Here is a 14,573-nt window from a genome sequence, read left to right as displayed (position 1 = left end):
TTGGAAAAATTCACTCCAAGAAGAAAAAAAGGTCTTTAAGAATGTAAATTGTTGGGGAATTCCCTGGCAGTCGAGTCTTAGGACTCTGCGTTTTCATTCCCGAGGGCACAAGTCCAATCCCTGGTGGGAATTAAGATCCCACAAGCTATGCAGCGCGGCCAAAAACAACCAAAAGATGAAGAATGTAAACTGTTGGGTGTGTTTGTTTAAATACTAAAAAGGATAGGAAATAGCTGTAATATGGAGCCAACAGCCAGAACCCACACTATTCACTACAGAGCAGGGCCCCTCCCTTCAAGGTGCAAAATAACCCTTGTGGTCGTGTTAATGCGGATTCTGACTCGGTAGCTCCAGGTGGTCAAGACCGTGCCTCCCCGACAGAATCCCAGGTGGTGCTAATGCTGCAAGTTCTCAGCCGACTCTAGGTGGAGACTTAAGCTGCGCCTGCCTCAAAGTGCCATGATTTCGACCCACTTTGAGGCTGGTGCAGCTCAAGGAGATCCCCACGTAGCGTTATTCCAATCTCATAACCCTTGAGACTCTTCACGGAGCACCTGCTGCATACCAGGACCAGAGGGGTGAAGGAGCCGTGGTTCTTTGGTCTCAGGCTCTGGGCAGGGCAGGGGCTGAGGAGGAGGTGACGTGAGTTGCTGTCACGCTGGCAGAGAAGGACGCACAAGGAGGTAGAGGAGAAACCGGAGCCCGGCTGCCGGGAACACACCAGAAAAGGAAAGGTCACTCTGGCTGAACTGCAACAAGAGACTCCATCCAGGAGGAGGAATTTGAATAAATGTAACCAAATGTCTTTTGTGAGATACTCACTTCGGATCCAGGCAGGAGCTGAGTCTGAGAAGCCTAACTGAGTTTCAAGAAGGTTATTCTGGTCTTGTTGGTACATCCAGCCCTGCATGAGGGGCCCCGCAGCTTCGCTGTGGAAGGATGAAGATCAGAGAAGCTGGGTGTTTGCACCAGAAACGCCTGGATGAGCTTGGAAGGTGACTGGGTGCGGAGGTGATGCTCACACATAGGACATGCTTCACAGGTGCTCAGAATCAGTGGTTTTAGCTCTCGGATTGTGACTGGGCCCCGGGGCCGAGGGCTTCTTAGAACCACAGCAGCAGAGCCCATACTGTGTCCTGCTCTCGGACATGTGACACAGTGTCACAATGGTGACACCCACACCTCCCAGTGCATATACTGCCCTCGACTGGTCATCTGTCGACTCAGTTAAACTGCTATTTTCCAGTTAGTCGCAAGGGTGTCTTCTCTCTCTCCTCCCTTCTGCTCAGTCTGAAAATTTGGATACCTGTAGCTACCACCAAACCCAGCAGTTATAATGTAAGAAAATTCTTAAATCTCATAGAAAGCCGGAGCACCTGAAAGCCCCATGTTTTCTTACATAACAGTTATTAATTTGCAAAGAGGAAAAGCTGTCCCCCAAAATCTTAGGCTTGGGTATCTTCTTTTCTTTTTTAACATTTGAAACCCTAGAAAGGAACATGATCTAGGGAGAAAGAGTTTAGAAGACTTCTTAATTGTATCCCAGATGCACTGACGTTCCTCTAAGCCGAGCACCACTGAGGCAAGGAAATTTCCAGTCTGCTTCCTGGGACCCTGCTGAAGGCCAGTGGCAAGTGTGAGCGTTGAGATAATTCTAACACAAGGAAAGAACATACTAGAATGTGTGTGTGAGGTTTCCTCAGCCGGGGAACTTAGTCCCTGTACAGCACTAACATGTAGGTCTTCCTATCACTTCTAAATCTGTGTGGGGCGTTTTTTTTGTTTTTATCACACAGAGGTATTTTATTGTAAGTTATAAGCAAAAGCAACTTAGTTCTTCAGAAAAAATTTTTTAAATAAAATAGATCAATATTTAAGATATACCAGACCAAAAAAAACCCTGAATAAAAATGATAAAGATAAAAATATATTACTCAAAAAAATCCTTGAGGGCTTCCCTGGTGGCGCAGTGGTTGAGAGTCGGCCTGCCAACGCAGGGGACACGGGTTCGTGCCCCGGTCCGGGAAGATCCCACATGCCGCGGAGCGGCTGGGCCCGTGAGCCATGGCCGCTGAGCCTGTGCGTCCGGAGCCTGTGCTCTGCAACGGGAGAGGCCACAACAGTGAGAGGCCCGCGTACAGCAAAAAAAAATCCTTGAATTTATTAGAATATAAAACTTTAATGTCCCTCTAGTCAAAATTTTATTCACAAGAGATCGTAGGTTGGTTGTTTGTTGGAAATCTGTTTGAAAAGTTCAAAAACTAAAATAGTTGCTTTATTTCTTTGTTCCATTAGTACTAAGTCACGAGATCTTTGTAAGTCAACCCTCTCTTCTTTGGTGTGAGTTTTCTGCTGGGATGAGGAGCCGTGGGCCTGGGAGAGTTGGACGAACTGCCCCGCTTCCCCTGTGGTCAAGGCTGGTGAGGGTAGGCTTGCCTGTGGGTTTCAGCAGGTCGGCTGAAATCGTGAGCCTCTCTAGAGCGGCAGTGGTTCCAATTCCTACAGTCGCCTTCATTTGGAGCAGAGACTAGAGTATAGAGATGCAAGGAGTCCACCTCTGGCTCCCTCTGGCCGCTGCCCCCATGGAGCCTGTCTAACTCGGCAGAGTTGCACCCCGGCGACCGGGAAGCCCTGAGACAACCAGGATCTGGCTGATGAGCAGCTTTTCAGGCGTGATTTTCTTGTCTCATCTCTGTTTCTTCCTCCTCCAGGAGAAATGGGCCCCGTGAGGCAAGCGTGACCCTCAAGTCCAGCCCGCCAGCCCGACGCCCGGCCGGGAGGACAGCGCCATGGCTGGAGTCGTGGAGCAGAAGAGCGGGCTGGTGCACAGCAAGCTCGGCGAGGCCGGCAAGAGGAATGGCCTGATCAACACCAGAAGCCTCGTGTCTGAGAGCAGAGATGGGCTGGTGTCCGTGTACCCGGCACCCCAGTACCAGAGCTGCCGGATGGTGGGCAACGCGGCACCGGCCGCCCCGGACAACAGCAGGAACAAGCCGGTCCAGCAGCTGCTGGACCCCAACACCCTCCAGCAGTCGGTGGAGTCCCTCTACCGGCCCAACATCATCCTCTACTCGGAGGGCGTGCTGCACCCCTGGGGGGACAGCGTGGCGGCCGACTGCTGTGAGACCACCTTCATCGAGGACCGGTCGCCCGCCAAGGAGAGCCTGGAGTACCCCGACAGCAAGTTCCTCGACCTCTCGCCCGAAGACATCAAGATCCACACGCTCTCCTACGACGTGGAGGAGGAGGGGTTCCAGGAGCTGGAGGTCAGAGCGCGTGTCTGTCATGGGCCTTCGGGAGCAGGGTGTGGGGCTCCGGCGGGATACGAGCGCCAGGCAGAAGTCGGGGCGTGAAGCCAATGTGCGCAAGTGCAGGGAAACCGAAGCCTTCTGGGTGCCCTTCACTCAGAACATTGATGCGGGGACGGAGAAAGAGCTGAGGACCAGGACCCGGGGGGCTTCAGCAGAGATGCTGGTCAGAGAGGGCACAAGGTCACAGCCGTCGGACAGGGCTGAGATGGATTTAACGGATGACAGTGCTGGCAGGGGGTGGGGCTCTGCTCACACCCCGCCCACAAGGGAGACCGGTCACTGGCAAAAGCGAGCCGGGGAGGGGGGCTCATGGTCCTAGGGCCACACAAGGCTGGAAGTACACGTGTGGGGACAACTTGGGATGTTTTTGCTGCTACGTGTGGTTTACTCAATTTGACATTCCAGAGCGTCTACTAAGGATCATTGGAATAGCTGAAACCTGCTGGAAGAAACAGTTGAAATTGATAGCATAAGTGACAGACGAGCTGAATTATCGCAGGGTCCCGTCTCCCGTAGGGCAGGCCCAGGCGTCAGATCACATGCCCAGAAACGTGCGTGTTGGCCGGGGTGTGACGCACGGCCACCCCCGTGGAGGGCGAGGGTGAGGCTGCAGTGGTCTGAGCCCTGGAGGCCAGCGCCCAAGCCGGGGGGCAGTCATTTTGCTGCTGTGAGGCCAGAGGGGGTTCCTCCAGGACATGCATGGCAGGGAGAGAGGGGCCGGTTTCTGTCAGTTGGGAGGGAAAGACCTTTAGGAGGAAGCGTGTGGTCAGAGGGAAAGGAAGTTGGTTTCCTACTTTGATAGGTGAGAACTTTTTGTGGGTGGAGGGAAATGTCCAGGGCAGAGGATGCCGGGGGGGGGCGGGGGAGGGGGCAGGAGTTGGCGTCCAGGCAGAAGTCTGGTCTTTCTCAAGCAGTCCACACAAGGCTTGTCTGAGAAGGTTACCAAGTCCAAGTGCTCTAGGTGGAAGAGGATGGGATGAGGGCCCACGTGGGGGAGGGTCATGGAGCTGGGGGAGGGTGAGGACCCTCAGGGCGGTGACTCAGGGGAGCGACCATCCTGGAAGAGACAGCCAGCGTCTGGGGCAGGGGGGTCCGTGTGCAGGTGTGGTCAGGCCCGAGCGCTGTGACCTTCCTCGTGACGGGCGGCCACCCTTCAGCAGGGGAGGCTCAGGGCAGAGCAAGCTCATTGCTTCCTGCCTGCAAGCTGGGAGAGGCAGGAGAGAGCAAGGGAGGGTCTCGAGTAGACTCAGTCCCACTGCGGGGGCCCAGACTGGGGAGAAGGTCAGTGAGGTCACAGGGAACTGGTGGGCCCAGGAGACCAGGGGCGTCAGGACCGGAGGTAAAACGAGAACGAGAAGCAGCTGGAGAGGTGGTTTTAGCAAACAGATATTCAGAAATGGAAAACAAAATGTGCTTTTGTAGCAAACCCTGTGAACAGAGCCCCTGAAACCAGCTGACGGGGAGTGGAGCAGAGGGCAGCTGTCGGAGGCCGTCGGGAAGACCAGCACAGCCCGGGGGACCCCGTCAAGGGGCAGAGCGGGGGTGAGCTTGGGCCAGTGCTGAAATCTGAGAAAGGTGGGCGAGTGCTTTAGCTGCCATTCAGGAGCCTCTGTTCAGCGTCCACTTTTACCAAGGTCTGGGGTTTTGCCTAAAGCCAAAGTGTAAGTGCTGCATGGAATTTAGGAAGCAGACATACAAAGATGCAATTTCAGCGAAACGCGGGAGTTATGGTGATGCAAATCCGCTGCTCCGAGAGCCTCCGAAGGAGAGGCTGACCCCCGAGCTCAGCGTGGGGCTCAGTTGTGGCTGCAGAGGAGGCGCCCGGTTGCACCTGGCCGGGGAGAGAGAGACCCTCCGGCAAGAAGGTTCATCGGGGTAGGGGGTGAGAATCAAAGGGACGTCGTGAGCAGATGACACACAGAGGTGTCCAACCTAGATCTGCGGGAACAGAGAGGGGTTAGACCTGGTGGGGCTGGGAAGGCAGGACCAGGAGGACGCGGGGTCCTGTCCCTGAGGACCTCACTGCTGTCTCGGGGAGACTGGATTTTAGGCGGGGACACAAACCCAGAGGCTTGGAGACAGGAGGGACCGTAACAGGGTCAAGAAGAGCCCCACGGAGGGGCGGGGCCGAGACTGGGAGCCCAGCCTGTCTGCAGCTCCAGGGGTGCCGCCGTGCAGGCTCGTGTGTAGGGGATCCCGGGGGGTTGGGGCTGTTTCAGGTAGGGGTGCATCGTCAGAGCTGCTCTGGCTGCAGAGCAGGACGAGGGGCCTGTCATAGAAGAGGATGAGAGAATCAGGGCAGCATTACAAGTGAACAGATGCTCAGGACGTAGTACCTGCCATTGTCCGGAGGAGATAGGAAAGAAGGGTCGGGGGGCCTCTCTGTGCACACAGGGTCCCAAACCCCCCATCGGCCAGGCTGGCTGGTACAGGATTTTCAGCTTTGTCACAAGTTCTTAGAAATCAGCCCCAGCACATAACATACCCAGCAGTGAAAAGTGGGGGACACTTAGTAGACTGAAAACGTAGAGGTAGCTCCTTCATCACTCGTGTGGGCTTCAGGCCTCCCCTCTCTCTGGTCACATCCTACATGCAGGAAGTGTTCCGTTTTCCCATTCCATGAAAAAATAACGGGCATGTACGCATTAGCATTTGCTGTGTAACGAATCTCCCCCAAATCGGTGGCTTCTAACAGCCCCGTGAGCTCGTGATTCTCGGGGTCAGCATTCTGCAGGGGTCTCAGCTGGATGGAGGCTGCTCTGCTGGGCTTGCCGGGTTCCCCCACTGGCCTGAGCCTGAGAATGTGGGCTGGGCTATTGGCCCGGGTGACAGAGGTGACAGGACCACATGCCTCTCTTCATGTGGCCGCCGTGGTGGGGATTCCGGGAGCAGAGAGCGGGGTGAGCAGGGAGCCAGGGCTTTTCAAGTCTCTGCCGTGGAGCGCACGTTACACATCTTATCTTCCAAAGCAAGTCACATGGCCAAGACCAAAGTCTGTGTGGGAGGGGCTGCTCAGGGTGACAGGATAGGAACATGCCAACCACAGGGCCAGGACTGCAGCAGCTCCCACAGAGCAAGCATCACTTTTTAAGATCATCGAATTGAACAGAATGAGAACAGTCCTGGTCGTATTGTAACTCAAATTAAAAAAACATGGTCCGTATGGATGTGGGGCTCTTCCCAGAAGGCAGCTCTACTTCCGATAAAAGGGAAAATGTGGTTTTGACTCCTTGGGGAGTTCCGTGGCTTCACTCAGTCTACAGTAGATCGATTCTGTTTCCTGGAAATCACAGTTTTCAGAGAGCTTTGCCCTGGTAGGAGCAGGGCCCTGTCACCAGAGCCTTTCCTCTGCCCCCATCTCTGCCTGGACTTGTCCAGCGCTCGGAGTGGAGGTGGCCTGGTCCAGACGGGTCCGCTCACTGGGCGCACATCTGTAGGAGCTCCTGCAGCTTCATTTGCCTCTGGGGCGGTGGTGCTGGCGTGAGCGTATCTGCAGCTGATTGAAAGCATCTTGTGCAGAGGCCTCGGCCACGGCATTTGCCGTGCGCTGCCCGGAGAGTGGGAGCCCGTCACAGCGGAGAGTCAGCCTGGGGAGTTGCAGGGGTGCAACGGGATGGAGGGTGACCGGGCAGGCGCCTCGGGGGCCCTCGGGACGCTCTGCGTACACGATCTGGGGCCTCCTCCTGGTACCCGACCGCAGCTAAAACCACAGCTCACGGGGCCCCAACCGCAGGAAATCACGTCTCCTTTTCACACAAACCAACTCAAGCAGAGAGATTTCAGGCACAAGTAATAAAGCAGTTCTGCAAAATATAAAACTTGAGCTTAAAGTTATGAAATGAAGTGGGTGCGGGTCAGGGCTGGAGGGGCCTCATTGCATGTTGAAAGGCTGATTGTCACCCTTTTGTGACAAAGCCAAGCCTCCAGCATCCATTGGAAAGCACATGGGATGTCGTCACCGGGAAATAGTGACACGGGAGGAAAGCAGAAGGCGACGCGTGTTTCTGGAGCATCTTCCTGTACTAGCCCCTCTGCTCACCCTGCCTTCTGATCCCGGCAGCCACACTGGGCGACAGGCTCTGTCCCTAACACTGCACATGAGAGGTGGAAGCTTGGAGGGGTCCCAGGTGGCTCTCCTGGCGTCAGACTCCCGTGTCCTGATGGCGATACTCTGTGGTCCCTGAACGGCTGTTTCAGACACAGCCACCTCCTCATGTCTGAGCCCACACCTGGGCTGTCCAAGCCCTGAGTCTGCCCTCCCGTGAAAAACCAGAAACCTATTGGGAGAGACAGGGGTTCACACTCAGGGTAGCACCTTGCAGAGGCCTCTTTCACACACAGGAACGAAGCGGGGAGGACTCGCAGACATTTGACGAAAACCCCAAAGCGTGAATGAGGCAGAGGAACAAAAATAGAAGAGTGGACCCAGAGGAAACTGAAATTACTCAGAAAATAATAGGCAGTGTTTTAACCACGATCTTAGCGTCCTATGAGGATGTGAGAGGCTGCTCCGGGGTGGGGCGGGGAGGCCGGGTCTCGTTTGGTTTGTTTGTCTTGTACCTGGGCTGGACCCTCACGTGCGCTGGTGACAGAGGTGGTGAGTGGGGGTCCTCGCCTCGCTCCTGGTTCGGGGTCAGTGCTCAGACTCAGATGAAGGATCATGTTTTTGAGGCTCTTAATCAGGTGCAGGGAGCAGCCTTTGTCAAGACTTGGTTAAACAGGAGTTTTTTAAATATACAAAATGGCAAATGCTGGGAATTTTTGTCTCTTATTGTATTTATGTGACCTATTATATTAACTGATTTCATATATTAAACTACCCTTACATTTGGGGATAAATCCCCCATGGCCATGGTGTTTGCTCCTCTTTAAATATGGCTGGATTTAATGTGCTAACAACTTGGTAAGGATGTTTATTTCTGTGCCCGTGAGGGGTCTTGGTCCTTGACAACTACAGCTTTCTTTTCTTGTCTTTTTCTGGCTTTGGTGTCAGGGTGACCCTGACCTCATAGGATGAGTTGGGAAGTGTTTCCTCCTCTTCTCTCTGAAAGACTCTGCCCAGCACTGGTACGTTTTCTTCTCAGGTATTCATTCATATTCACAGTGAAGCCATCTGGGCCTGGGCTCTTTCTCTGTGGGAAGATTTTTGATTACTGATCAGACCTGATTTCTCTATGATTTTAAAGCAAATCTAGGTTTTCCTTTCTTCTTGACTCAGCTTTAGTCATTTGTGTCATTCTAGGGATTTGCCCGTTTTATCCAAGTTACCTAATTTGTCAGCATAACATTGTCCATGATATTCCATTTAAATCTTCTCACTTTCTATACAGTTGGCAATGTCTCCTCTTTCCCTGCCTAGTTTTGGTGAGTTTCCATTTCTTCCTTGCGCAGTCTCAGTCTAGCCAAAGGTTTATACATTTCCTTGATCTTTTCAAATATCTGTCGTCTGTTTCCATTGGTTTGTCCTTGCTTCTCGGTTTTCCATTTCTATGATTTTCACTCAGATATTTATGATAATTTCCTCTCGTTTCCTATGGGCTAAATTTGCTCTTCTTTACCTAGTTTCTTAGTTACTGATTTGAGATTTTTCTTCCTTCGTAATATATGTATTTAAAGCTGTAACTTTCGAACACTGTTTTAACTGTCTGCTATAAATTCTGATATGTTTTTTCATTTTCGATTTAGTTCAAAATATCATCTAATATGTGATTATTTATTTATTTTCTTAATGGGTGATTTATTTATTTATTTATTTTCTTAATGGGTTTTTATTTATTTATTTATTTTCTTAATGGGTTTATTTATTTTCTTAATGGGTTTATTTATTTTCTTAATGGGTTTATTTATTTATTTTCTTAATGGGTTTGTTTATTTATTTTCTTAATGGGTTATTTATAAAAGTGTTTTTGTGATTTATTTATTTTCTTAATGGGTTATTGATAAAAGTGTTGTTTAATTCCCAAATTTCAGGGATTTCCCACACTTTTCCTATCATTTATTCCTAACTTAATTTCATATGGTTGAATAACATAGTTTGTATAATTTCTCTTCTAATTTTATTGAGATGTGATGTGTGGCCTAACGTACGGTGTGTTCTGGGAAATGTGCCTTGTGCATTTGTGAAGGAACTTGTATTTGTCGTTGTGTGAAGGACCCATGAATGCTTGTTGAGTTGAGTTGGCCATGCTGTTCACGTTTTCTGTCTTTGTTGCTTATCTTCCTGGTCGTTTCATCAGTTTTGTCAGTTTTTGCCTCATGTATTTTGGGCTCTATTGGTTGGTGCGTGTACCTTTATAATTGGTATATGTTGCTGGAATATTGACCATTTTTGTCTTCAGGTCTATTTTGTGTGGCATTAGTATAGCTGCCACAGCTTTCTTATTATTACAGTTTTCACGAGGTATCTTTTTCCATCATTTTGCTTTGAGTTTATTTTTGTCTCAGAATTTATAGTGTGTCTCTATAGAGAACACATAGGTGGGTCTTGTTTTTTTTAATTGTCTTACAATCTCTGTCTTTTGATTGGAGTATTTAATCCATTTGCGTTAGCTGTAATTTTTTATATGGTTGGATTTATGTCTGCCATTTTGATTTTTGTTTTCTACGTGTTTCTTGGTTTTGTTGTTGTTCCTCTTTTTCTTCTTGCTGCCTTTTGGTGGCAAATATGCGTTCGCACAGCCTCACATCAGCCTGGGATGTGAGGAGAGATCCCCAGGCCCCCGTGGTCCTCTCCCTTCCAGGAGCTCCTTGTTAAATTCTTGAGTCATCCTGCTGTCTGCCACTTGGCCCAACCAGGACTAGAGCCATAGTTTGGGAGAGCTGCAAGATTTCCAATTTGTACCTGGGACTGGAGTTTCCACTCTGTGCTCCCCAGTCAATTCAGCTCCTTCTAGCAGTGAAGCTTCTGGTCTCCAAGGGTAGCCCCACCCTAGCAGAAATACTTCATGGCCAAGCTGGTGGTGGATTTGGATCAGCCCAGAGCAGGAACACCCCAGACTCACACTGTTCTGGCTCAGAATTCAGCAGTGGTTCGTAAGCACACGCCCCTCAGTTTATCGTTGGCCCTGGGTCAGTGCAGAGTGCCCTGACAAGGCCGTTTGGACAATTCTGTTCAGTCATTTCTCCGGGACAGGATTTGCCTGCCTCCCGGCTCTGTTATACCCGAAGTTTTGCAGGATATTATTTGAACTGCTAGATGCATTTTCCAGCAGGCACTAGACATGGACAAGAATATGTTCAAATGCCCACAGATGGCTGGTGGTTAGGTTAAGAATTTTAATCGAATTAATTATCTTTAAATAATATGACGTATATCCACTTACAGCATTAGGAAATTAAATTACTCATTTTCCTCCCTTGAGACAGTCTGTAAATAAAGAAATGTATTTAGAGATTCCAGTTTCTTTGGATCTATGCGTGGGTCATTCGCACTGGAAATCTGTTTTATTTCCTATAGTCACATCTTACCTAGCACTCTTCAAGCTGCAGCTCATTCTGTAAAGAGGCCTGTGGGAATAACTTCTCATCTCGAAATTAAATTTACCTTTACGGAGTAAATATTTTGAGGGCATCCTACATACTCATGATTTCCAAAGACAAATTCAAAAATATTGTGTGAAATACAAGCATGATTGGAACAGCAGTGCGCTATTTACCGGTTTAATTTTCTATGTCAAGGAAAACTCTCATATAAATGTGGAACTTGCGGCATGTTTCTTACAAAATAAAAATCAATATCTTTATATTCTCATCTCACACGTGCCAGGAAAAGGCACTGGAGCATGTAATTATAGCCGTTTGATGAGGAGAGAACCTCTGAGGTAATAAATCCATCTGTCATAAGAACACAAGGGGATCACTCGTCACATTTCCCTGAAACACTTTCCGATAAGCGGGAGCGTTGGGACATCAAACCAAATTTGTATGCCAAGGAAATAAAAGCCTTTTTACTCATTCAAGCTCACACTGATCTCTCGGCGGCGGCTCCTGAGCCCCTGCTCAGAATTGCAAGTGGGAGAGAGCCATCCGTGTATCTGTGGCCACCTGGAACTGGAATCTTTCATCGTTGTAAGACTACAATTATTGTAATGAAATCAGCTTTTACGTATTTACAGGTAGCTGTGAGCTGAACGTGCTAACACAGTAAATGTGACTTGAATAACAGTGAAAGGCAGGCCTGTAACTTTTGTGAATCTCTTCCATACTCAGTTTTGAACAAATACCAGTAAAATTTTGTTCTAAACCAAATTGTGGTTTAATAAAGTTCCCCCACGCTTAGCCAAAGGTCCACCTATTTCAAGCAATACTCATGTAAACAAAACTCGGTACCAGAGGATCCTTTGGAGTCCCCGAGGGGCAAATTTGCTCGACGGTGCATGAAACGTGTCTCCTCACGGGCCTGCCGCTAACTCCTGCATTCAGCGACCTCCAGGTGTGCAGAAAACGCTCTTCATGGCCTGGAGCCCAGGGAATGCCATTTAACCTTGGCCCATGGTAACCAAAACCTCAGCTCCCACCTGCCACATCATAATGTCATAATGACATTATGTCATAAGAAAGTTTGTGGGAAACCGTCAGCATTCAAGTTTGTTAGAAGAAGCACATCCTTTGAATTCAAAGTATTGGTGATGACCACGTCCTTTTTAAGGGAATCGTGGGAAGTGTCACCCCCATATTATGGTCTGTTCAGCTTTCTGTCCGTCCCGCTGCTGGGGAAACAATGGCAGAATAACCACAGAAATCCAGGACGAGCCCAACTTCATGACTGCCAATACTTTCCACTTTTTCCCTAACAAACCATTTCACGGCGTTCCCTAAAAACAGAAGGAAAAGCTCACAGGACTGACACACAGGTAGTTTGGGTGCATTGTGAATTCTGAGATGCAAAAAGAAACTAACACGGGGGAGGCAGTGCAGGTGGCCGGCACTCGTGGGCTGAGGTTAAGCTAGGTTTTTGTTAACAAGAGGCATTTGGCTGGTGCGAGAATCATCAGATCGTTCAGACCGTTAGCAGGTGAGGGAGACTCCATCGTTCCGGATGCAGCGCCTGCACACCCTCCTCGTGGCCCCGGGCAGCGGGTGCTCGGTGCCGATACTCACCTGGAGGAAACAGACACGGAGGCAAGAAAGAGGTCTCAGTGTGCAAAGTACTGAGGATTCCCATCCGTCGGGCTTGTCTTCAGGGAGGGTGCCGCCCCCCTTCACAGGTGGGAGGAAGCGGGATGGCCCCACTTGGCCTGGCCTGGGTGTCGGCAACGGTCCCAGAAGGAAGGCTGTTTCCTCCTGGATAATGAAAACCACGCTGCGCACCACAGCCCCGTCACTGGAGAAACACGAGGCCAAGTTAGGAAAACAGCCTTTGTCCAGTTAAAGAACAAATCCACACAGCAGGATGTGTGTGCTGTTGAGAGCAGTGTTAGTGGGAAAATGTTCCCTTTGCACGGTTCATCTGAGGCACCTGTAAGTCTTCGTGTCGTAGGAAGCAAAATGTACGCCAGCCTGCAGTGGTGCCGTGTGGACAAGCCTGGAAAGGTGAGAACCACCAGGGGGTCTGGGGGACGTCTGTGTCATCATCAAACAGGTAAAACTTGAGAAGTCAGGGAACATTCCTCAGAGTGGAAAGAAGTATATTGAGAAACAGAACACGTTGCTTGGAGTCATAACCTTACGTAAGACGTTACCCAGAGAGGTCTACACTGTAAAATGCAGGTTCAGGAAGGACTTAGCAGAGAAAGCAGTGGTGTTTCAGGGAGGCTTGGTGGTGGAGGAGGGTCAGGGATGCAGTGGAGGGACAGCTGTAACTTGAGGTCAGATCCCAGAGGATACCTGTCTCTCCAGCAAACCATCCCGTGCTCTGCTTGGCCCAGGCTGGGTGAAATCTGGACGTGGTTCAATATGGTAGATTGTACGGGATTTTCCTCTCGTGTTTCTTCTAGAAAATAGGGAGATTTTCAAGCCTTTGGTAAGCTAGTCAATTACTGTGTCTCCTCTTCTAGTACTTTTGCTTTGATCCCTTTGATACCTCGTTAGGTAGCAGATCACCCAAACTGAGTTAAATAAAATGCAGACACGCAGGGGCCCGTGAGCAGTTGCCTACCCCCGTCGCCTCGCCTCTCACTCTGTCCCTACCACCTCCAGCCTCCTGGTCCCCCTCCATTTCCCAGCTCCCAGGCGGCTTTGCAGCCCCCTCTGGACCCAGAGTGTTCTCTCCTCCCCTTCACTTGGCTGCCTTCTCGCCAGCATCCAGGTCGCAGTGCTGAGATGCCGTTGTTTGTGTGTGTGTGTGTTTACTTGATGATTTTCTGTCCTGTCGGACACGACCGAGCCATCTTAGCCTGAGTTTCCCAGAAGCAGACGCAATGCAAGGATTCATGAGCACGTGATTTACTAGGAAATGTCCCCTGGGAGACCAGCCGGTCAGCGGGGGAGCAAGGGGCAGTGTGTCGAGAAAGGAGGGGGTTTCAGCCAAAGCACAGAGGGGGCCCAGCCTGGCCTCAGGACCTGAGGTATGGGCAGTGCCCCCATGGCCCCGGGGACTGTGGGCAAGTAGATTTTAGCCTCCTGGGAAAGGAGCAGAGACAGGAGCTCCTGGATACGCCCCGAAGCTCATCACCGAGTGGGCACCTAATGATCCTTTGTGCCGATTGGTTTCTTAGTAAATGAATGACTGTCAGAGGAGCCCTCCTGGTCAGTGTCATGCTTTTTTCAATAGAAATGAAGCCAGACGCTACCTGTGTGAGCACCCAGGCTCCTTGAGGTCTTCCTGGTGAGCGTTTATGTGACCTCGACTTTGTTTAATGAGGTGCTTTAGAAAGTGTCCCACATCAAGTGCACGGAGCAGACGAGGGACCCGGGCCTCTGGTACTTAGCGCCCCATAGGCCCTGCGGCAGCCCCGGGGCCTCCGTGTGGGACATCCTGGCAGCAGCTGACTCTGTGCTGAAACACAAGAGCAGACCATGTTTCCCACAAACCACAAAAACAAAGTCAGGCCCCAAGTAAGGACTAAGGAGAAAGCACGACATGAAGACTGTTATGAACACAGTGCCATCGGCATTTCATTAGAAAAGAGAGAAATAGTGAGGTTATTCTAGCCGGACAGAGCTGCCCCATAACTGCAGGGGGAAGGGAGGAGAGGAGCCGGTGCCCTGACAGCCCTGCTCAGCCCCTGGCCAGTCCTTGGTGTGTCCATGGGGTTGAGCGGGAGCAAAGCGCCCAGTGACAGCCATGCCACTCCTCTGGGGAGGACCAGCACCATGTCACAG

At 50.6% G+C, this 14,573-nt stretch overlaps 1 protein-coding gene across 2 annotated transcripts in view; it reads left to right on the top strand.

Moving 5' to 3' along the window:
- The window catches only part of SYNDIG1 (synapse differentiation inducing 1), a 117,942-nt gene that overhangs the window by 57,199 nt on the left and 46,170 nt on the right, over window positions 1-14,573 (top strand). For both annotated transcript variants that reach the window (XM_032605591.1, XM_032605592.1), the window contains exon 2: window positions 2,712-3,266. In XM_032605591.1, the coding sequence (XP_032461482.1) occupies window positions 2,790-3,266 (477 nt within the window). In that variant the 5' untranslated portion in view covers window positions 2,712-2,789. The remainder of the gene's footprint in view (window positions 1-2,711; window positions 3,267-14,573) is intronic.

The sequence above is a fragment of the Phocoena sinus genome, chromosome 15 (assembly GCF_008692025.1).
Source record: "Phocoena sinus isolate mPhoSin1 chromosome 15, mPhoSin1.pri, whole genome shotgun sequence".
NCBI classification, from domain to species: Eukaryota; Metazoa; Chordata; class Mammalia; order Artiodactyla; family Phocoenidae; genus Phocoena; species Phocoena sinus.
Note: the sequence above shows the minus strand (reverse complement) of the source record. Positions and strands in the feature narration are given on the sequence as shown.